Source organism: Lynx rufus, unplaced genomic scaffold, assembly GCF_022079265.1.
Source record: "Lynx rufus isolate CCGP_SWC_20201006 ecotype Redwood Valley unplaced genomic scaffold, mLynRuf1.p SCAF_1, whole genome shotgun sequence".
Taxonomy (NCBI): domain Eukaryota; kingdom Metazoa; phylum Chordata; class Mammalia; order Carnivora; family Felidae; genus Lynx; species Lynx rufus.
Window position 1 is genome coordinate 209,593,911 of NW_025814823.1, and position 24,544 is coordinate 209,618,454.

A 24,544-nucleotide genomic window follows, 5' to 3' on the forward strand; every position below is an offset into this window, starting at 1 on the left:
CAGTTAATACACACCTCATAAAAAATTAGAGTGATACACTTTACTGCTTTACTTTGTGTGTCCCTGCATGAATCATGCACCTCAAGGACAGGAATGTGTCAGTGTGATATTCCCAGCACCAGGCACAGTGGGTGACACAAATTATAAATTCAATTTTTATAGTACTTGGAGATCTATTAGGTGGCTTACTTTATACCAGTCCCTCTAATTTGTGCTGGGGGATCAAACGATGAATTAGAACACTCTTCTTCATCTCTGTAATGAGAAATAAAGGAAGGCAGCCACCCCCTGCATGGAACAGTAAACAGACAATTCTTAAAGTTTTGTTGTTGTTGTTGTTGACGGTGGGGGCGTTGGGGAGACACAAGTCGGGGAGGGACAAAGAGAGAGGTGAACAATCCCAAGCAGAGCTGGAAGCAGGGCTCCAACTCACAAAGTGTGAGATCATGACCTGAGGGAAAATCAAGAGTCAGATGCTTAATGACTGAGCCACCCAGGAGGCCCTACATTCTTTATAGTAATGGTAACCACACACAAATAGAAAAGCCTGATGAATTTTTTTTAAGTAGGTTCCAGGCACAAAGTGGGGCTTGAACTCAAGATAGACATCAAGAGTTGCATGCTCTGATGACTGTGCCGGCCAGAAAAGAATTTTAATTTACACCGAAGCCTGTAAGATATATAGTGGAATTTTGGTTCCCATGTGAACTCCTACCAACTACTATCCGCTCTCACAACAGAAGTTATTTGGAGTACCAAAGAAATTGACGTGCAAACTCATAAGCAGTTGCAGTTGAAGGATTCCAACCCGGGAACCTCGAGACACAAAGATCGACGGCTCGCGATACCCACCCGAGCCGAACCAGTCTGCGCTGCCACGCACTACCCAGCTCCCACTTACCCGATACCCGCTCCCTTCTCCCTCCCCACCCCTCCCCACCCCTCCCAGCCCTGTCCTTTCCCAGCCCTTTCCCTTTCCCCTCCTTTCCTTCCTTCCCCATACAACCTAGACGAATTTCCTACTCCCCAACCTGCCAAACCTCCAGCGACGCCCAGGGAAGTGCCCGCTCCACCCCACCCCCCAGTCGCTCCGCCCCTAACGTCCAGCCCTTTCAACTTCTTCCTCTCGGAGTCTGCAAAACAAGGCCTTCAAATTCCCCTCCCGACGAACCGGAAGTGCGTCATGCAGAGGCGCCGAGGCGCTCGTTTGGCGCGCGCGCCCTAAGCTGCGGGTCTGAGTTAGGGTCTTGGGTTTTCTCTCCTTTCTCCTTGGTTCTTGACTATTTTCGGACGCTGGTGTCTCCGAACTTCGACATGCCGTCTTCTTTACTGGGCTCGGCGATGCCGGCCTCCACGTCGGCCTCAGCCCTGCAGGAAGCTCTGGAAAATGCAGGACGGCTCATCGACCGTCAGTTGCAAGAAGACCGCATGTACCCGGACCTTTCCGAGCTTCTCATGGTGTCTGCCCCAAGTGAGTGATCAGTGCCCATTTGGTGGTAACTGCTTTCTCAGCCGGAAGGACTCGCCTGAATTCCTAACTAGGTCCTTATCCCCAGGGTGGACTCGGCGAAGACGTTTTGAGATTTGGGGCCCTGTTTGCTACATTTTGAAGAGCAAAAAGAGCCTGTTTTCAGTTTATTTTCTTCCTCACTTCACTGCCGATATTTGAGAGGGTAGGAGTGGGGCGCCTGGGTGGCGCAGTCGGTTAAGCGTCCGACTTCAGCCAGGTCACGATCTCCCGGTCCGGGAGTTCGAGCCCCGCGTCGGGCTCTGGGCTGATGGCTCAGAGCCTGGAGCCTGTTTCCGATTCTGTGTCGCCCCCTCTCTCTGCCCCTCCCCCGTTCATGCTCTCTCTCTCTCTGTCCCAAAAATAAATAAACGTTGAGAGGGTAGGAGTGACGAGCACTCTGCCATTTGAAGCAGAGGGAAAGACCCCAACCTTAATGAGCTGCTCACTGCCTCCAAGTGTTCATCACAGAGGCCAGATGAGTAGGATCACCTGATCTAAGTCTCATTCTTGTTAATTCCTCCTATTAACATTAGAGTAAATCAGACGAGCAAATGAAATTAATTTGAAAATTTACCATCTTTCTCAAAGATATTCTTTATTACGTGTAGAGTTAGTGTAATATGAAGTCTTAATATGAAGGTTGTTAAAAAGAACTACCGCTGGAATAAAGGAAGAGAATGGGGATATTAGCAGTGATGATGGACAGGGAGGGTAAGGCAGTGTATGTGTCAACAAAAGAGAGGTGACTGGAAAACATTTTAATGATTGTAAATTATGACTAGGCTCCTCAAGGCATATAGAATTACATAAGTTGCTAAAAAAAAAAAGTGACCCCTTTTTGAGACGGATATGGGAGAAAAGCAGAGAAGTGTAAGTAAGATAGAGACAAGATTTGGGGGCGCCTCGGTGGCGCAGTCGGTTAAGCGTCCGACTTCAGCCAGGTCACGATCTCGCGGTCTGGGAGTTCGAGCCCCGCGTCGGGCTCTGGGCTGATGGCTCAGAGCCTGGAGCCTGTTTCCGATTCTGTGTCTCCCTCTCTCTCTGCCCCTCCCCCGTTCATGCTCTGTCTCTCTCTGTCCCAAAAATAAACGTTGAAAAAAAAAAAAAAAGATTTGGGGTAAGCAATAATCAAGGTAAAATAACAAGGACAATCTGTGCAATGGAAACCTAAACGACACTTCTGACAATTTATAAAAATCGTTGAGTAGGCTTGTAGTCAGAGAAAAGATAGAAACAGAACAAATTTAGTACTGTTCCTGACTGCTACTTACCGGTGAGCTTGTCTTCTAAGAACTGAGTGGCCTATTAGCAACACTCATCTTGAAGAGCATTACTCTCTTTGACCTCCTCAGGTTTGAAAACCAAGATGTAAAAACAGTGGATACATTCGTGTACTCTTATCTGACCCCAATCGATTCTATCCACCTTTACACATACCTCTTCAACCTAATCTTCTCAGCTTTGTTCCAGTCACACAGAATTTAACATGTTTTTCATAAGAAGCCCTTTCTTCAGGATGCTTTTATGTCATCGTTTACTTCGTGTCTGGAATTTTCTTCTTTGCTTGACATTCCTCCAAAGTTCGTTAAGTATCACTTCCTTTGTGAGGGGTTTCTTAACCATTCACATCCTCACTTGAGTTATTAATTCCATCCTTTGTGTTCCCACTGCCATTTATCATGTCCTGTTAATATTTAACATTTCCACTTAGCAATATCCTGTTAAAATTAGTATGTTTTAAGATTAAATGGGATGTCTGGGATTTCCTTCAAAAAAATTCATTAGAGGGGCACCTGGGTGGCTCAGTTGGTTAAGCGTCCGACTTCAAATCATGGCATGATCTCATGGTTTGTGAGCTCCCCACTGTTGGGCTTTGTGCTGACAGCTGAGAGCCTGGACCCTGCTTCTGATTCTGTGTCTCTGTGTCTCTCTGCCATTCCCTTGCTTGTGCTGTCTCTCAGTTTCTTTCAAAAATAAGCATTAAAGAAATCCATTAGAGAAGGAGTAGCTAGGGATATAAATGAAACCTGATTGGACATATTATTAGTAATATTGAAGTTGGGTAATCAATCGGTACATAGGAATTGATTGCATTTTTCTCTCTCATATATTTTAAATTTCCATAATACATTTAGAATTTCTTTTTTTGTTGTTTATTTATTTATTTTGAGAGAAAGAGAGAGCGTGGGCTAGGGAGGGACAGAGAGAGAATCCCAAGCAGGATCCGTGGTGACACCTTGGAGCCTAAAGTCAGGCTCACCAATCGTGAGATGACCTGTGCCAAAATCAAGAGCTAGATGCTTAACCTACTGAGCCACCCAGGTACCCCTAGAATTTCTTTTATATGTCAGTTTTCCCCAACATCTTTATACTTAGAGCCTGGAAAGGTGCCTGGATAAAAAGGTCATGAGATCTAAAGAATACCTCCCTGTTCAAGACATAGGAAATAGATCAGCCCACTCCTGCCCTTAGTTGTCTGTGCCTTAAAGCAAGAGAAAGGTTGCCAAGTGAGAACACTTTATAGAGCAGTCTGTGGTTTCCCCCAATAAAATACTGCTTATGTGGCATCATATGTATTTATCTTATTGGTGTGGGAGGGGTGGTCTAACAAAAACAAAAACACAAGGATTGTTTTAATCTATTAATATTGAAGTGGGAAAGGAAATAGCTATTTCCCCCATCAATATTTTTTTTGTTGTTCACGGTTGTTTCATTTGACAGTCACAAAGTAGTTTTATAAATATTTTCCCATTTCAGATTAGTAAAATAATAGAAAGAAACTCAATTATTGAACTAAATATATCCTTACTTACAGAGTAAGTCTTTGTGAAGGATAACTGTCTGGTTAGTGCTGAAACCAGTAATTAGCCCTCTTTTAACACTGGATTTTCTCAGGCCTCTTTTGTATTGGGTCAGAATTACTTTATTTTCTATTTTTTTAATGTTTATTTATTTTTGAGAGAGAGTGTGAGTGGGGGAGAGGCAGAGAGAAAGAGGGAGACACAGAATCTGATGCAGGCTCCAGGCTCTGAGCTGTCAGCACAGAGCCCGATGCAGGGCTCGAACCCTTGAACCAAGAGATCACGATCTGAACCAAAGTCAAACGCTCAACTGACTGAGCCACCCAGGTGCCCCTTCTCTATACCTTTATAACTATCAGATACACAATTTTTTTTGTAGCTTGCAGTGCTTCGATATGCCCAGTTGATGTTCAGTATATTATTTTAATAAATGCTTTGTTTTATTACTTGTAGATAATCCCACTGTTTCCGGCATGTCAGATATGGATTATCCTCTACAAGGACCTGGTTTGCTGTCGGTACCCAACCTTCCAGAGATCAGTTCCATCCGAAGGGTTCCTCTCCCACCTGAACTTGTTGAACAGTTTGGACGTATCCTTTTACCTTGTTTTTAACTCCCTAAAATTTTTAAAAATTAGTATTCTTATTCTAATTCTTGCTTTGTGTTTAATTGGTGTGTTGTATGTAAGTTCATTTAAGAGTTTTATTTAAAAAACATTTTAAGTATGTCAGTAGTTTGCCATGTGCCTAGAAAATATCATATAAAATTGAGTGTTGAAAATTGAATTACATCTTAATTGTTCTTGGACATTGAAGAGAGTGAATCATTTACAAGGAATTCTGCATTTTTGAATGATATTATTGCAAGGTAGTACTTTCCAGTTAAGTGCTATCCAAGGAAGCCTTTTTACCCCATTTTAGCTTGAAGACTCCTGATTTTCCTTTTTATTTTTTCTCATATTTTAACATTTTAAAACTGGGATGTTCTAAAAATGTTTAAAAACAAACAAAAACTGCCATGTACTTCTTTTTGCCCATCCCCAAAAGTCTTTGGTATGGTTTGGCACTTAATGGTATCTTAGAATTAAGGTTTAGGGCTACCTGAGTGGCTCAGTTGGTTAAGCATCTGACTCTTGATTTCAGCTCAGGTCATAATCTCGTAGTTTGTGAGATGGAGCCCCGCATCAGGCGCAGTGCTGAGTGCACAGAGTCTGCTTGGGATTCATTCCCTCTCTCTCCTTCCCTCTCCCCCTCTCCCCCTCTCCCCCTCTCTTCCTCTCCTCCTCTCCTCTCTCTCTCTCTCTCTCTTCCTCTCCTCTCTCCTCTCTCTCTCTTTCCCTCTCTCTGCCTCTACCCTGCTCACACTCACCTTCTCTCTCAAAATAAATAAAATAAACTTAAAAAAAAAATCTTAAGAAAGAATTAAAATTATAAGTGATTGCATTTCTAAGGATCACAATAAGAATGAAACACTAATGGAATCTTCATAGACTGAATTGCTAGAGGAGTTTTCTTACCCTCTAAAAAAAGATCTTCTCTGATTTTTTAAAGTATGGCGTACCCTATAAAGGCATTAGATTTATAGTTATTTGCAGGGCACCTAGGTAGCTCAGTCGGTTGGGGGACCGACTTTGGCTCAGGTTATGATCTCATAGTTAGTGGGTTCAAGCCATGCATCGGGCTCTGTGCTGACAGCTCAGAGCCTGGAGCCTGCTTTGTATCTCCCTCTCTGTCTGCCATTCCCCCACTCCTGTGTTTTCTCTCTCTCTCTCTCTCTCTCTCTCTCTCTCTCTCTCTCAAAATTAAATAAACATTAAAAAAAAGATTTATACTTATTTGTTAGGAAGCTTCTGTATCAATCTATAGCTCTCATAATATAGACATTAAGATGATATGCTAAAATTTAATCTGAGGGGCACCTAGGTGGCTCAGTCGGTTAAGCGTCCGATTCAGTTCAGGTCATGATCTCATGGTCCGTGAGTTCAAGCCCCGCATCAGGCTCTGTGCTGACAGCTCAGAGCTTGGAGCCTGCTTCCGATTCTGTGTCTCCCTCTCTCTCTGACCCTCCCCCGTTCGTGCTCTGTCTCTCTCTGTCTCAGAAATAAATAAAAACATTAAAAAAATTTTTTTTAAATAAAAATTTAATCTGAGATTTTTAAAAATATATTAAACTATTTAAAGGAAAAGTGTTTCAAATTTCAGTACAGTCTGCTTTAGAAAAATAAAGGAAATGGAAAATTAAGAAAATAGTTATAAGTAGAAAAACTAGTAGAATCTAATATTTTTCCTAAACTTTTCAGTATTTCTCTGAGACTTTGTAAAATAACGTTATTAAATATACAACACTTTTTATCCCATACTCTATCTTTTCTTAGTTTCTTAATATTCTTTTTTTTTTAATTTTTTTTAAACGTTTATTTATTTTTGAGACAGAGACAGAGCATGAACAGGGGAGGGGCAGAGAGAGAGGGAGACACAGAATCTGAAACAGGCTCCAGGCTCTGAGCGGTCAGCACAGAGCCCGACACGGGGCTCGAACTCACGGACCGTGAGATCATGACCTGAGCCGAAGTCGGACGCTTAACCGACCAAGCCACCCAGGTGCCCCAGTTTCTTAATATTCTTTTTTTTTTTTTTTTTTTTTATTTATTTTTGGGACAGACAGAGACAGAGCATGAGCGGGGGAGGGGCAGAGAGAGAGGGAGACACAGAATCGGAAACAGGCTCCAGGCTCTGAGCCATCAGCCCACAGCCTGACGCGGGGCTCGAACTCACGGACCGGGAGATCGTGACCTGGCTGAAGTCGGACGCTTAACCGACTGCGCCACCCAGGCGCCCCTTAATATTCTTTAATCTTCTGATAATACCATGCAAAAAATTATCATTTAATTAAGAAATTATTTTATTTCACAATTTTTTCCTCATCTTATGATTACATAATATAATTCTTTGTCTATTTTTCAATTGCACTATATATAAGAAGCTTGCAAATTGTCACCTGGCCTAACTTTAGCATGCCTTATGTTTTGTTTTGTTTTTTATCACTCTTGCTCTTATGCAGTTGGGAGAAAGTGGTCCAGTAGAACAGTTTTTTCATGTCAAAATTTAATGGTGTTATTCATGATCAATATTCATCTTTAATAATGGTAAAAACATTATATTTGTCTTTTAAAATACATTTTAAGTGGTCAAATGGCATTATTTAGGAATTGTAAATTGCAGGTTTATTTCTGTCATACACTATGTCTTTAAACTCATTAGAAATCAAGATATTTTATTTGCTTTTTCTTCTTTTTAAAAATTTTTTTTAATGTTTATTCATTTTTGAGAGACAGAGCATGAGTGGGGGAGGGGCAGAGAGAGAAGGAGACACAGAATCCGAAGCAGGCTCCAGGCTCTGAGCTGTCAGCACAGAGCCTGATGTGGGGCTCGAATTCATGAACCCTGAGATCATGACCTGAGCTGAAGTCAGACACTTAATGGACTGAGCTACCCAGGCACCCTTTATTGCTTTTTCTATTAAAAAGTGGACAGATCATGATTTTTTAATCATAAATTTTAAATCAAATCTTTCAAAACAAGCTTAAGAAAGAGAAGATTGAAATCTTTTTGCCTTACATCCACACTACTTCAGATATGCAGTGTAACTGCATGATGGGTGTGTTCCCTCCTATCAGCAGAGCTTGGCTCACAATTGACAGTGACATATTCATGTGGAACTATGAAGATGGGTATGTATTTAATGCGGGTTTGCTTTAGCATAATTGGAAGTTAGATTATCTTAATGGCAGCTAGTATTCTATTCATCAGAAGCTGCCTGGTTTATTTTTCATTCAGCTAACATCTGGGTCAGTGCTTCTCAGTATGCATACCGATCACCTGAGCATGAGGTTAAAAGTGCGGATTCTGTTATAGTAGTTCTGAGTGAGCCTTGAGAGTCTGCATTTGTAACAACCTCCCAGTGATGCTGCCAGTCTAAGTACCACTCTGAGTAGCAGGGGTCTAGTTTCCAAGCTCTTATCTTCCAATAAGATAATCTGTTAGTAGTTTTTTGAGAGATGGTTTGACATCTTTAAAGACCTGTATTTTTGATGCATTTTTATGAATTGGGAGGCTCTTAATTCATTGAAGTGACTAAACAGTTTTATTCCATGAGGTTGGCCATGTGTAATTTGAGTGTATATAGTAATCTGAGTGATGGCTCAAGACATTCTTGCTAAAATAGTTTATTGATCTGGTAATCTCACTCTGGCTTTTTGAAGATAAATTTTGGCTTACTACCATTTCTCTCTCATAATGTCTTTAGGGGATTAGTGGGATAACCAGAGGAAGGCCCTTGTAGTTGTTTCTCTTGCCCTTGGGTAATTAAAGCACCTGTTAGGAATGCACACACACACACACACACACACACACACACACACACACAATCACTGAATTAAAGTGATACTAAATGAGAACTTGTAGCTTAAATAAAAATATTTTTGTTCTCTGATTTTTTTTCATTTAGAACTTTTCATAGCTATTTTTTATGGTTGAACTGTTATATAGTTCTAATAGCAGTGATGTATGGTTGTGATTTTTCTTCATATACCCTGAACTTTAGTTGCTTTTATTATTGTAACATAGTTGTTTTGATACTAAGGAATAAAACGACTTCATTTAGGTGTGGATCTATTTAGAAAAACAAACACAAAAAAAATTATGTTATAGACAAGTGTAAGGATAATTTGCTTAAAAAGGGTTTCTCTTTAATGAAAATTTCTGTATTTCCATCAACATGTAATGTATCCATGTAACAAAATGTTGAGTTTATTATGTATCAGACACTCTTTTGTGCTAGGAACAATATTGAATGTGGTAAGTGTAGCTCCTGTCCTCATGGAATATACACTCCAACCTTACCGTGTTCAAACTAGAACTTATTTAAAGAAAAATTATTTGAACAGTGTGCTTACTGAAAAAAATCAAGGCACAAATCCTCGGTATATGAATCTTTAGTTCACAAATTCAATTCTGCAAAAATGTTAGGTTTCATTTCAATTATTCCATTAGCTTTTTATTATAAATCCTAATACCACATGGATAATAGGAACGTAATCTTGTTCAATTCATTGTTCTGAAACACCTAACATCCCCAGTATTGGTCTTAGTTTCTGGAGGTTGTGCCAGTTTTCACAACATGGGGAAATGGGAAAACCTGGTCCACATATGTGGCCATTTAGGAGTTTTCTTTCTGTTTGCTTGGCTCTTTTCAGGACAACCAGAAATTTTCTTCAAGGTCTGGATCATGTGTGTATATATATATATATATATATGTATATGAATATGTATATGTATATGTATATGTATATATATGAATATCCCTCCCCCACGCCCCCACCCCCCCGGGCATATTTATCCTACTTGGTGTTCTCTGAGTTTCTTGGATCTTTGGTTTGATGTCTTTCATTTTTGGAAATTTTTCAGTGATTATCTTCAAATATTTGTTCTGCCCCATTCTCTTCCTCTCCCTTCTGAGATTTTTACACTTCCGTTAGATTGTTTGATGTTATTCAAAACAGATTTTGGATACTTTGTTCTGTTTTTGTTTCTCCATTCTTTTTGTTTGTTTCAATTTGGACAATTTCTGTTGACCCAAATTCAAGTTCACGGATTCTTTTGTTAAGTATGTCAAATCTATTTAAAAAGTTCTTACAAGATGTTCTTTCTCTGTGCTGTGTTTTTTATTTCTAACTTATTTCTTGTAATTTTCATCTCTCTGCTGAAATTCCTTATTTGCTTATTTATATTGTCCCCTTTTTTCATTAATACCTATACAATAATCATTTATTTTAAATTTCCTGTCTTATAGTTCAGACATCTGTCTCCTAGCTGAGTCCATTTCTGTTGATTTCTTTGTTTCTTGACAGGCTTTTTTTTCCTGTGCTTTTTTGTGTCTCATGTGTTTATTTTTAAGCCAGATGCCATGTGTAGGACAGTGGACACTGTAGTAAGTAGTGTTTATCCATCCTAAGATATGGGTATGTCTCTTTTTTTGCTAGGGCCTATCAAGTAGGTCTTTATTTCGGGGAAAGTTAACTTTTTCCAAGTCAAGAGTTGAGTTGAGTTTGGTTTTGTTATTGCTCTGGTTACCCTCAGTGGACCATAGGTTTCAAATTCCTTAGAATTACTTTGCACTTAGAATATAGGTTGGGTTCCTAGAGACTTTTTCTCAGTGTTTCTGTCCACCCTCAGCCATAGGCTTTCCCTGTGAGTCTGTTCTTCTGAGAGGGTCTTAACCCAACAGAACTGCTATTACTTGAGACTTGCAGCCTGGCTGAGGAGAAGTTTGGAATGGGGAGCAGCTGTCTCTGTTTGCCTGGTTTATGCTTAGCTTTAGACAGGCCTGTGTGCCTGAATCTTGGAACTGAAACAGTTTTGTTTGCTGGCTTATTTTACACTACATCCTGTAGTCTTAAAGAATATTTTAGGATAAAACTTTGTTTTCTGTGTATGTATAACATGTTTTTCTTTACCGTTTGACAGAGGAGACCTTGCCTATTTTGATGGACTTAGTGAGACTATTCTTGCTGTGGGGCTTGTGAAACCAAAGGCTGGTAAGAAATAAATGTAATGATAATGTTTGTATATAATGGTTTAGAACTGAGTAACAACACATTTTAAGTAGTTGAAATTTTTATCAAATATTTGTTCTGAATTCTAAGTAGAAACATAGAAAGTGATTAGGAATATTTAATAGTTTACTCACTTTATGGTAGAAATGAGTCTGTCTTTAAAATTATTAAATTGGGGTACCTAACTGGCTCAGTTGGTAGAGCATGTGACTCTTGATCTCAGGGTCATGAGTTCAAGCCCCATCCTGGGTGTAGAGCTTACTTAAAAAATTTTGTGGGGACAGGGGAGGTACCTATGTGGCTCAGTTGGTTGAGCATGCAACTCTTGATTTTGGCTCAGGTCATGATCTCATGGTTCATGAGTTTAAGCCCTGTATCTGGCTCTGTGCTGGTAATGCAGAGTCTGCTTGAGATTTTTCCCTCCCTCTCTCTCTGCCCCACCCCTGCTGTCTGTCTGTCTGTCTGTCTCTCTCTCAAAATAACTAAATAAACTTAAAAAAATTTTTTTAGGGACGCCTGGGTAGCTCCGTTGGTTAAGTGTCCGACTTTAGCTCAGATCATGATCTTGTGGTTTGTGGGTTTGAGCCCCGCGTCGGGCTCTGTGCTAACAGCTCAGAGCCTGGAGCCTGCGTTGGATTCTGTGTCTCCTCTCTCTGCCCTCTCCTAGCTCACGCTCTGTCTGTCTCTCTCTCTCTCCTTCAAAAATAAGTAAACATTAAAAAAAAAATAAAAGAAAAATTTTTTTAATAAAATTGTTAAACTATAATTTCTGCATTTTATCTTGCTTATTTTTTGTTACTCTTTGATGATGTACCTAAAGTTTTTTGCATTATACATTTTTCATCAGTTAGTAAATTTAATGTTAAAAACCATTTTTGTCTCTACGTTTTTGGTTTGTTTTCTTTTTGTGGGTGTTTTTTCCTTCTTGAGAGTGAGAGACTGATTGCCAGAGCACACTCAGAGGAGGGGCAGAAGGAGAGGGAGAGAGAGACTCTTAGCAGGCTCTGCACCCAGCACAGAGCCCCACAAGGGGCTTGATCTCACCACCATGAAATCATGACCTGAGCTGAAATCAAGAGTTGAACATTTAACTGATTGAGCCATGCAGGCGCCCCATCTCTGCATTTTTTTTTTTTTTTTTTAGTCTTGATGTCCAATGGAAATGAAAAGAGAATTCAGAATAAATCTTAAAGAAGTGAGAAGTGGTGTTTAATTTAACAGTTTCAACTTCATTATACAGATTTTTTTATCAGAGCTAATGACAATTATTTTGGATTATTTGGATTGATTTAAATTTAATATAGATTTTTTTTTGATATATGAGAAATCTTACTACAATGGGAAATAGTAGACAAAATTGTTTGTAATGCCTGAATAAAATTTTGAGGTCACAACTGTTTTGAAATTATAATTCACATGGTACAGACATGTAGTCTTAAACAGTTTATGTGATTATATTATAAACTTATTTCCTTAACATAGAACCTCAAAGTATTCTCAACCCTGAGGTATGTATCTCTCTTTTCTTCATTTAAAAGTTTATTCATAATAACAGTCAACGACTGTCCCTGCCCTCTATCGTAAAACATAAATTGTCCATCTAAGATAAATACTAAAATTTTGTACTACTCAAACGTAAACTTCAGTGCAAAATTAAAATTATGGCATAGTCTTTGATATGGCAACAAAGGTGTTATCTTTGATAATGAAACAATTCTGCTTTTCTGTCAGTAAGTACTGAAAATTTTGACTCTGGAATGTAATGTTAAAGCTGACGAAGTCCATATATTACTTTGCCTTTTGCAAGAAAATACTATTCTTGGGGCATCTGGGTGACTCAGTTGGTTAAGTGTCCAGCTCTTGATTTCAGCTTAGGTCATGATGTCACAGTTTGTGGGATTGAACCCCTCGTCAGGCTCTGTGCTGACAGTGCATAGCCTGCTTGGGATTCTCTCCCTCTCTCTCTCCCCCTCCCCCACATGCACACATGCTTTCTCTCTAAATAAATAAATAAATATTTTTGAAGTTAAAGTTATTGTTTTCTTTTTTTATTATTTTTTTTTAATGTTTCATTTATTTTTGAAACAGGGAGAGACAGAGCATGAACAGGGCAGGGTCAGAGAGAGGGAGACACAGAATCTGAAACAGTCTCCAGGCTCTGAGCTGTCAGCACAGAGCCTGACGCGGGGCTTGAACTCACGGACCGAGAGATCATGACCTGAGCCAAAGTCGGACGCTTAACCGACTGAGCCACCCAGGCACCCCTAAAGTCATTGTTTTCTAAGTCAGGCTTTTTGGCACGAGTTTGCTTTATTGGTGAATTCTGTGTAAGCAAGAAGAGTATGAATACATGTTTCAATTTTATGATTGTTTGAATAAAACAGGAATTTTTCAGTGATTTTTAGCATTTGCAGGTTTTTGTCTACAAATTGACAAGGTTTAGTCATTTTTTGAGTTCAGGGATGCATTTCTCATGTATTGAAAGATTCACATAGTTGTCTAGTTTCAATCTCCTCTTCTTGGGAGGTAACTTACCTGAAAGAGCTTATGGCTTTTGGACATTATTCATTATAGTGATTGTGAGTGATTAGTGGTTATGAGTCAATTTACGTCATCTGTATGACCCAGTGGGACTGCCACCAAAGTCAAATCATATGTAAACTCCTTCCTGGAAGTTATTCTTGGAATAGTCTTTCTTTGTGTTTTGAATACAGTAAACCTCCTACCTCAAATGTAGTCAATTCTGTCTATTTATTTAGAGAGTGCGCAAGCGACAGGGGAGGGGCAGGTGGAGAGGGAGGGGGAGAGAGACTATTAAGCAGGCTCCATGCTTTGTGCGAGCCCAATATGGGGATCATTCCCACAACCCTGGGATCGTGACCTGAGTCAAAAGCAAGAGTTGGATGCTTAACTGACTGAGCCACCCAGACACCCGTAGTCAATTACTTCTGGAAAGCCAGTGGACTTTTCAGTAGAAGAGAAGAGCTTTGTATTTTCGTTTCTGAACCAACATCTCTTGAAAAGGTACCAATTCATACTGTCATTGAAGTTGCCTTAGAAGTTGAAGGTACCATTGGCCAAATTTTCAGTGCCAAAGCATGCCTTTGTAAAAGTGCAGTGAGTTATGTATGGTTCTGTTGAGTTTCTTCATCAAAGCAGCAAAAGCAGATGGGTTAGCAAAGGGTCTTAAGTGCTTATATTTGTGCACAAGTATTACACTTTTTCTTTCAAAACTTTTTCAAAACCTTAAAACTTTTTCATTCAAAAGTAGTGAAATTTGGAACTGGTTCACAGACCTAAACAACTTATGTTAATTTCTAAAAGGTGCTAATAAGATAATGTACTTTATAGATAAGAAGTGAAGGTTGACAAAAGGAAGAAATGTCAGTCATTTAACCTTGCTGCATCCTGAAGGGAGATGGCTTCCATTTCTACCATTTTCTGTTGCAAAATACTTGAATAAATGATGAGAGATTTAGAGAAGATGACATCATTTGACAAGATACTACTTTCCTTACCTTTCTTTACTCAAAGTCGTAAACCAGCTCCATCATCCATAGAATTCCTACTTCACTAGAGTTTCTGTAATCAAAGATGACTTCTTTGGCATCACCTGGTGACTGAATACTTTGAGATAAGGCTTCTATTAAGGAAAACATAAGTTTTCATAAAGTTTAGGCTTTTTAAGTCAATTTTTCATGAAATATCAGGTATATTTTGAGTTCATTAGGTAGAAGATCTGTGCCTTCAGCTTAACTGACTGGAAGCTTGATACACAAAGCTGACTTGTACCCCTCAGTGTTCATCAGTGAAAGTAAAAGTTTTGTACTTTCTGTGGCATTATATACCCTTAAGCAGACCAAAGGTATATACATGAAAAGATGTCCGTAATTGTAACATAAGATACATTTCCTTTTATTCCTATCAGTAAGGCACTGTTTTTGGACATTGTAACATGACGTGTCATCTCGTGCCTGTACGCATTTCTTAATGTTAATACCATAAAAAGAAAATAAAGTTAAACAGTACCTTACCATGAATTTTAAAAAAAGCTTGCACTTGGTAATGTCCCCTCTGAAACTATAAATTATCTGATTTTGATATATAAATTCATCTGGGAAACTCATTTAATATATGAACTCATATCTGTTTCTATGAATTTGACTATAGGCATCTGACATAAGTGGAATTTTATGGTATTTTTTCTTTGCGACTGGTTTATTTCACTTATAATGATCTTAAGATTCATTCCTGTTACAGTATGTGTCTGAATTTCCTTTTTAAAGACTGGATCCTATTCTATTTTATTGTATATGTAGACCACATTTTGTTTATCCATTCATCTGTTAGTGGACACTTGGATTGCTTCCACTTTATAGGTACTGTGAATTATGCTGCTATGAATGTGGGTGTACAAATAGAAAGCTTTATATTTTAATAAACAGACTATTTTATGCCATTCTGATTTTGGAATTAAAAGTTTTTTTTTTAATACAGTTTTTAAAATTTATTTTGGTTTTTTTTATTTTTTTTATTTAAAAAAAAAATTTTTTTTTAACGTTTATTTATTTTTGAGACAGAGAGAGACAGAGCATGAACAGGGGAGTGGCAGAGAGAGAGGGAGACACAGAATTGGAAGCAGGCTCCAGGCTCTGAGCTGTCAGCACAGAGCCTGACGCAGGGCTCGAACTCATGGACCGTGAGATCATGACCTGAGCGAAGTTGGACGCTTAACCGACCAAGCCACCTAGGCGCCCCTTTAAAATTTATTTTGAGAAAGAGCACATGTGCATGCACGCAGCGGGGAGCGGGGAGGCCAGAGAAGGAGGGAGAGAGAGAATCCCAAGCAGTCTCCGCACTTTCAGTGCATAGCCCAGCATGGGGTTTGAACTCACAAACTGTGAGATCATGACTTGAGCTGAGATCAAGAGTCGGAGTCTTACCTGACTGAGCCACTCAGGTGCACCATGTAATGCTGATTTTAAATGGCATTAAATACTGAAGTGCTTCTTTTATTTTTTTAAAGTTTATTTTTTTTGAGAGAGAGAGAGCTTGCACGAGAGGAGTGGTAGGTTAGAGAAAGAGGGAGAGAGAGAATCCCAAGCAGGCTCCTTGCTGTTAGTGTGGGGCATGATGTGGGCTTCAGTCTCAAGAACCATGAGATCATGGGGTTCCTGGGTCATTCACTCAGTTAAGCATCTGACTTTGGCTCAGGTTATGATCTCACGGTTTGTGGGTTCAAGCCTCACGTCAGGTTCTGTGCTGACAGCTCTGAGCCTAGAGCCTGCTTCAGATTCTGTGTCTCCCTCTCTCTGCTACCCCTCCCCCTGCCCACTCATGCTCGGTCTCTCAAAAATAAAAATAAACGTTAAAAAAAAAAAAAAAGAACCGTGAGATCATGACCTGAGCTGAAACCAAGAGTCTATTGCTTAACTAACTGACTGAGCCAACCAGGTGCCCCTGAAGTGTTTCTTTTTTAATATGGTTCTTTTTTGTATTACTATTTACTTATTTAAATGATCATAGGTAGTAATATTTTAACATCAGATTAAAGTGAGTTCAGACATTTCATATACTATTTAAATGATTTTTTTTTTTTTTTTTTAAGTAGGCTCCACACCCAACGTGGGGCTTGAATTCACGACCTCAGGATCAAGAGTCGCATCCTTTACCCACTGAGCCAGCCAGGTGTCCCCTTCATATACTATTTAATCACTAGTTCATTTTAATGATAAAGTCATTAGTCTATTAATGCTTAGATAGTGGATGTGGATGTAATGGTAAAACCATGGTCTATTAGTGCTTAAATAGTGTAAGTGGAGTTTTTTGGAATAATCCCTAACCCATGTCTCCTCTATCTTAGGCATCTTTCAACCTCATGTACGGCACCTGCTGGTTTTGGCAACCCCTGTGGATATAGTGATTCTTGGACTTAGCTATGCTAATTTACAAACAGGTATAGCAATCCATATGTGGTATTTTTAAAATAAACATGTTAGCCAGTTTAATATAATTAAAAGCTAATTTTTTGACTAAGTTAACTTTCCAGACTATTTGCTCATAGCAAAATAATGTTTCCCCACAGGGATGGTACCTTTCAGGTTAGTAGCTTCACCAAACAAGTATTTTGAATATGTTTACCGTATTAACGTACACTCCTTAAATGTACAATATAAAATGGTAGTAAAAGAGAAACAATTGACACTAGCGAGTTTTTCCAGTAGTGCTTTCAATTTCTTCGTTTCTAGTTTTTTGAATAGCCATTTTAACACACACAATACCGAAATGTACGTTCTTTCCTTTAACATAAGAAGACCTTGGTTTATTACTAGCACATTCAGTGGTTTCTTTTGCATTGTGGCAACCTGGGTGAAATGCTGAATTTCAGTGACTCAAATTAATGATTATTACTATCACATCCTTAGGCTTGTTTGTAAAATTTAATAATTTGGGAGAGTTTTTGATGTTGTATAATGTTACATATATTAAACTTATATGTTATAAATTTTTTATGTATGTACATAATTATAGGTTCTATTTAACTTGAATAAATTGTATCAGACTTTTTGCAGTAATTTAAAAATTATGTTCTACAAGCTTTCGGATAGATCAATAAGAATTCAGTAAAAATAACAATTCTGAAGATAATGCAGTGATTGTCTCAAACTTTAAACAAGCTCATAAGCTGATTCCTGTGTTCTTTCTTTAAAAAAAAAATAGGCTCTGGAGTTCTTAATGACAGTATGTGTGGTGGAATGCAGTTGCTTCCAGATCCCTTATATTCTCTTCCCACTGATAATACTTATCTTTTAACAATAACTTCCACTGATAATGGCAGAATTTTCTTGGCTGGAAAGGACGGCTGTTTATACGAAGTAGCATACCAAGTAAGTCTAGCATTTGTAAACATTTTTTTGTGTCTCTTGATTTTTTTCATTTTTAGGGATAGATTTTGCTTTTGTTTTCTAATTATATAAGCATACTAATAAATTCTTAGAGAAAGTATTCATACATATAGTTAAAACCATAGTCTTCCATGACTATACCATGCCTATGAAACCCAGTCCTCTCTTCTAGAAATAAATAGCATTATCAGTTCTGAATATTATTTTTTTAGAAAATGATCCACTGATAATTGTAAGTATAGCTATATATTTATGTATGTCTATATATATATATATACACACACACACACACACACACACACGTATACAATTACATAATGTACTTTTCTGTATGTATGCTTTTACTTAGGTTATTACTTATTGTTACATAATTGGCTTCTCACTAAATTGTTGCTTTGTGATTACTGCATATTTGTCTGTAAAATGGATGTGCATTGTTTACTTAACAGTTTTTTTTTTTTTTTTTTTTTTTTTTTTAGTTTTTTAAAATTTATTTTGAAAAAGAGGGAGGGAGAGAGAGAGAATCCCAAGCAGGCTCTGTGCTGTCAGTGCAGCCTGAATTTGGGCTCGAATTCACGAACTGTGAGATCATGACCTGAGCCAAAATCAAGAGTCAGATGCTTAACTGACTGAGCCACCCAGGCGCCCCTTAGCAAATCCTTTCTTGATGGACTTCTAGGTTTTCAGTTTCTCTCTTCACAAATAATGCTTTTGCAGCCCTCCTTTGTATATGTGTAGATACTTTTTTGTTTAGAGACTTTTAATTCTAATGTTGGGTTATAGAGTATATGCATTTAAAATTGTATTTTCATGTTTTCATATTGCCCTCTAAGAGTTTTAGACTCTTAGCAGGCTTCTGTGAATGTACCCCACCACCACCCTCCACTAATGCTACTATTAACAAATTTACTAATTTTGGCCAATGTGATTAGAGGGAATTTTTTTTTTTCCTGGTTGAGTTGAGGGAGGATCTTTTCATGTATTTTTGGTCACGTATGTTTTCTCTACTCTGAAATGCCCCTTTATGTCTTATCCCTATTGTATTACTGCCTTTTTCATAAGGTAAATGTTAGGGAACTGATAAAGTAACATTCTTAGAGTCACATAATTAGTGGCAGAGCTAGGGCAACAACCCTGGTCAGCTGTGTTTTTTATATTACATAGTATCTCTTACCCATTTTCTCTTGGCTTTGTTCATTATCAAAAAAGTAGGGAGGGGCATCTGGGTGGCTCAGTTGGTTGAGTGTCTGACTTGGGCGCGGATCATGATCTCGTGGTTCAAGAGTTTGAGCCCTGCATCGGGCTCTGGACAGCTCAGAGCCTGGAGCCTGCTTTGGATTCTGTGTCTCCCTCTTTCTCTGCCCTCCCCTGCTTGCACTCTGTCTCCCCCTCTCAAAAATAAATAGTAAAAAAAAAAAAAAAAATTTTGTATGGCAAAAGTCAGTCATTGAGAAGTACTCTGTAGATTGTGATTGTGATGGCTGCTGTTGTTAAAATTTCTTTTTAGCTGAAGTGGGAATAGATGATACAGGTACCTCTCTCCTGTGTTCTTTGAGCTCTTATAAACTGCACTTATTTGCTTTACTACTTTTATTTTTTATTTATTTAAAATTAAAAAAAATTTTTTTAACATTTATTTATTTTTGAGAGAGAGCATGAGCATGGGAGGGGCAGGGAGAGAGGGAGACACAGAATGCGAAGCAGTCTCCAGGCTCTGAGCTGTCAGCCCAGACAGAGCCTGATGCGGGTCTCGGACTCACACACTGCGAGATCATGACCTGAGCTGAAGTTGGATGCTTAACCAACTAAGCCACCCAGGCGCCCCTATTTTTAAATATTTATTTTTGAAAGGGGTGGGGAGGGGCAGAGAGAGGGGGAAATACAGAATCTGAAGCAGGCTCCGGGCTCTGAGCTGTTGGCACAGAGCCCGATGCAGGGCTCAAACCCACAAGCCCTGAAATCATGACCTGAACCGAAGTTGGATGCTTAACCTACCGAGCCACCCATGTGCCCTTGCTTTACTGCTTTTAAATAAAAGAATTTTTAAGATAACTAAAATATGAGTGTATTAACAGCACTGTGAGGTTTTGAAATAGCTGATTTCATTGAGAGCAGTGATATGATTATGGCTAACTACATTTTCTGTTTTTAATTAAAGGACTAAACAATATTCTGAATAGTATGTCTCATTGACAGTTGTTGGTATTTCATTACCGTTTGAGGATTTTTTTTTTTTCAACGTTTATTTATTTTTGGGACAGAGAGAGACAGAGCATGAACGGGGGAGGCAGAGAGAGAGGGAGACACAGAATCGGAAACAGGCTCCAGGCTCTGAGCCATCAGCCCAGAGCCTGACGCGGGGCTCGAACTCACGGACCGCGAGATCGTGACCTGGCTGAAGTCGGACGCTTAACCGACTGCGCCACCCAGGCGCCCCCCGTTTGAGGATTTTTGTACACATGGGTATACGGTAGTTGCTTTGATGGGTGTACCTACATTTACAGGTCTTCCTTCTTTCAATTTTTCCTTTTAAGGCAGAAGCAGGTTGGTTTAGCCAAAGATGTCGGAAAATAAACCACTCAAAGAGTGCACTTTCTTTCCTTGTTCCTTCATTGCTACAGTTTACATTCTCAGAAGATGGTAAGTAGAAAACAATAAATTTGGCAAACACAGTTTTTTTTAACAGATTGTTGACTTCACAGTTTTCTTCAGAAATTCCTTTTTTTTTTTTTTTTAATGCTTATTTATTTTGGGGCTGGGGGAGCAGAGACAGAGACAGAGAATCCCAAGCAGGTTCTGCACTTGTGCCTGACTTAGGGCTCAGACTCACAAACGATGACATTATGACCTGAGCCCAGATCAAGAGTTGGGCACTAAACTGACTGAGCCAGGTGCCCCCAGAAATTCTCATTCTTAACTGAAAGTTTGTCTTATTAAATAACATTTGGCATATATTCATAAGGGGTTTAAAGGAAGAAGAGATTATAAAATAGACAGTGTTGGTTTTATTCCCAAGTTCCTATGAATGTAGCATCACAGAGCATGGGTCTAAAACAGCTGTATATACTTAAACCAATACATGTTTTGTCTGTCTAGAACAAATTGAATACGAGTAAATGAATATATCTGAGTTTTTAATAGAATTAGAGATTTAGGCAGGTGAAATAATTAAAAACTAGTGAGATAAGATAAATACATTCAAAAAACATTGTGACTGAAGTTTTAAACTTTTTCCCTTCACACAGTGATTCATTAAACTAAACTGGAAGTTTCTTGAACACACTGAGTATAATTATTCCTGTGTTTCTAGCATATAGTAAACAGTCATTAAATGTTGGATAAAGAAATAATGAAGAATAATGTAGAGTTTTTTTTGTCTTATAGATCCTATTCTTCAAATTGCAATTGATAATTCTAGAAATATTTTATATACACGATCTGAGAAAGGAGTAATACAGGTAAGTATTAATATTACACCGCCATTTAAGTGGGGGGAAGAACATCCCTGTTTTTAAGGAGATTCAGTTACTCTTAGCCTTTTCCTATAGGCTGTGTGCTTTTTTAAAAAACTACTTCTCGGGGTGCCTGGGTGGCTCAGTCAGTTAAGCATCTGACTTCAGGTCATGATCTCACGGTTTGTGAGTTTGAGCCCCACATCAGGCTCTGTGCTGACAGCTCAGAGCCTGGAGCCTGCTTCTGATTCTGTGTCTCCCCTCTCTCTCTGCCCCTCCCCTGCTCAGGCTCTGTCTCTCTGTGTCTCTAAAATGAATAAACGTTAAAAAAAAATTCTTTAAAAAAAACTACTTCTCAGGGTCCCTTTATTGTGAAATTTCAAATCTCTGAATGTTACCATATCTGTTTGAAGTGCCACAATTAAAGGATCCCTGAAAAGGAGGAGTCTCTTCAATAAAATAATACTTAAAAGATTATTTTGTAAAGTACACATGGGTTATAGTTATGTTTAAGTGGGTACAATTTTTTATTCACAGGTTTATGATTTGGGCCACGATGGACAAGGAATGAGCAGAGTTGCCTCAGTTTCGCAGAATTCTATTGTCTCTGCTGCTGGAAACATTGCTAGGTAATATGTAATTTATTGTCAGACATTTCATTTACAGGCATAGTTAAGCTATTTGTGTACAGCATACTAAGATTCTTTTCTCTTCAAAATATCTCTAAAAGATCAGGAATGCTGAAGGAGATGACATTGGAGGCTCTGAGCTGCTAGAGAAAGACTCTTAATTCTGATGCTGGATGGTTTGAAACAAGGCAGACTGGTTTTACAGTGTAAAGTACAGTTTGACATGTTTAGGTTGTCTGTACAGCCAATTACAGGAGTTATGACTAAGAAACTACATGCCTCAAAGTTCCCCACTTGTAAACACTCCAACCTTTTAACAGGCCTGTGTTGTATAAGATTAGTTGGTCTGATAATTGACGCAAGTGCCCTTTGGGAATACAGGAACTTTATAGTCGTATTGTCCACATTGTATTCTTGAGGAAACTAAAACTAACGAGCGTGATGATTTATCTGAAGTGTGACTCCTCGATAAATACTAGAATCAAGGCTACAGCCAAGTCTTCAGACACTATGCACTATGACTTACATATATCACAACTAATTTAGCTTAAGTGCAAAAATTCTCTTCTTACAGCAAAGGCCTCAAATTTTCAGCTTCAGTTTTCTGTGTGCTTGGGTCATTGCTGAATTGAGATATCCTAGTGAAAAATCAATGTTTTCTTTGCTTTTCAGTGACAAAAAAAATTCTCAAGGCAGACCATCTAAAACAAAGTTTTTCCTTTTTCGGCTCCCGACTTTTTTTTTTTTTTGTTTTTGGAATTGTTTTCAAATCCCAGAAAAACTAGAAGAGCAGCATGGTAAAAACTGATACACCCTTTATCTAAATTTAACAGTTGTTAACCATTTTCCCTTATTTGCTGACTTTCTTTCTTATGAACTACTTGAAAGTAAGTTGCAGACATGACTTGACATGACTTTCCTCCTTACATCCTTCAACCTTCATTTCCCAAGTCTCTTATATAAGCACAATACCAATTCCACACCTAAAATAATTAATAATTTTGTGATACTATCTTGTAATTATACAGTTCATATTAAATTACTTAATAGTCCCAGAAATCTTTCGTAACAGTTTTTCTTTTCATTTTTCTCCGGATTCAGTCGGAGCCCATGAATTACATTGGTCATTTGTCTTATTGACATAGAACAGATGTCTCACTGTCTTTCTTTTTCCCTACATTTGGTGGGGTGCTGGAGTCTTATTTGTAGAATATCTCATTTTCTGTATTTGTCTTTTTCGTTGTCATTAGATTAAAAAAATAGACAATTTTTTTTTTTTTTGACCAGTATTACATAGATGATGTGAACTCCTTGTAGTGTTACATCAGTAGGTACCTATTACCAGTTTTGCACTATGGAATACTTGGCTAAGGTGCTGTTTACCAGGTCTCTCTGTTATAAAGTTTCATTTTTCCTTCTTTTTAATTAGTGGTAATCTTTACAATGATAATTTGATGCTCTGAGAACCCCTTGTTCCTCATTAACCATTTACCCAATGGAATTAGTCTTTTATGATCTTTCAGAAAAGGGTTACTTGTAACAATATTAATGTAAACTCATATTCAGGGGTTTTTGCTGGCGCTTGCTGCTGTTGTATTAATTTTCTAAGAAGTTAGTCTTATTTTAGCATATTTAGATATTTAGTAGACCATTTTAAAAATAAACTTTAGTTTTTTTCCTTTCTTGTAGGACCATAGATCGTTCTGTTTTTAAGCCGATTGTTCAAATAGCAGTGATTGAAAATTCTGAATCGCTGGATTGTCAGTTATTGGCAGTCACACATGCAGGTATGTTGTTTAATTCATATGTCTGCTATTGCTGTTAGGACTTGATAATCTTCAGATTTGGAAAATTATTATTAGAAATATATTTTTACTTGTGTATTAATTATCAAGCAATATTAATAACTCATAAAGTTAAAGATTTTGAAAATTAGAAATTTTTCCCTGGTTCTTTCTCCTCATTTTATAGATGTAAAGCTAGGCCTAAAAAAGTAAAGTGGCTAATATTCAGTGACGGAGCCTGAATAGGAACAAGGACTCCCTTGGTTTAAAATTGCAGATTCTTTCTACTAAAATGTGTTGATTCACCTGTCAGTTCCAAGTGACAGCTTCTTAGAAATCTACTTCAGGTCATATTACACATGAGGACTTTGCATCAGTCAGGAAAGTGATGTGTGGCTTTAACAGGTGTCTGGTGTTACTCTGTGGAATTGCTTCAATAACACATATACCTCGGGATTTTCATTTTCTGTTACTGATGTATAATTTTACTCCATCATCAGGTGTAAGGTTATATTTCAGCACTTGTCCATTTAGACAGCCATTAGCACGACCTAACACATTGACACTGGTTCACGTTCGCTTACCTCCTGGATTCTCAGCATCTTCAACAGTGGAAAAACCTTCAAAAGTACATAAAGCACTTTACAGTAAAGGTAAATTCTGAAATACTATCAGATTTAAGATTGTTTTTTTTTTAATTGTTAAAATTAGAATGTCTTTTGAGCCATTTGAAAATAACAAATTTTCCAATAAAATTTAGAATGTTTTAGTTTTTTACCTTAATTATGGTTTTAAAACCTAGAACCTTAATGGACTTAAGACTGATGTCACTAAAGTCAATATAAAGGA

The 24,544-nt window shown here is 38.1% G+C and overlaps 1 protein-coding gene across 1 annotated transcript in view; it reads left to right on the plus strand.

The window, feature by feature from the left end:
• Nucleotides 1–1,227: 1,227 nt before the first annotated feature.
• The window catches only part of NUP155 (nucleoporin 155), a 71,513-nt gene continuing 48,196 nt past the window's right edge, over nucleotides 1,228–24,544 (plus strand). The window contains exons 1-11 of the mRNA XM_047093357.1: nucleotides 1,228–1,471; nucleotides 4,765–4,902; nucleotides 7,946–8,042; nucleotides 10,837–10,907; nucleotides 16,789–16,881; nucleotides 17,646–17,812; nucleotides 20,365–20,470; nucleotides 21,215–21,288; nucleotides 21,820–21,911; nucleotides 23,601–23,698; nucleotides 24,196–24,348. Coding sequence (XP_046949313.1) covers nucleotides 1,315–1,471; nucleotides 4,765–4,902; nucleotides 7,946–8,042; nucleotides 10,837–10,907; nucleotides 16,789–16,881; nucleotides 17,646–17,812; nucleotides 20,365–20,470; nucleotides 21,215–21,288; nucleotides 21,820–21,911; nucleotides 23,601–23,698; nucleotides 24,196–24,348 — 1,246 coding nt within the window. The 5' untranslated portion in view covers nucleotides 1,228–1,314. The remainder of the gene's footprint in view (nucleotides 1,472–4,764; nucleotides 4,903–7,945; nucleotides 8,043–10,836; nucleotides 10,908–16,788; nucleotides 16,882–17,645; nucleotides 17,813–20,364; nucleotides 20,471–21,214; nucleotides 21,289–21,819; nucleotides 21,912–23,600; nucleotides 23,699–24,195; nucleotides 24,349–24,544) is intronic.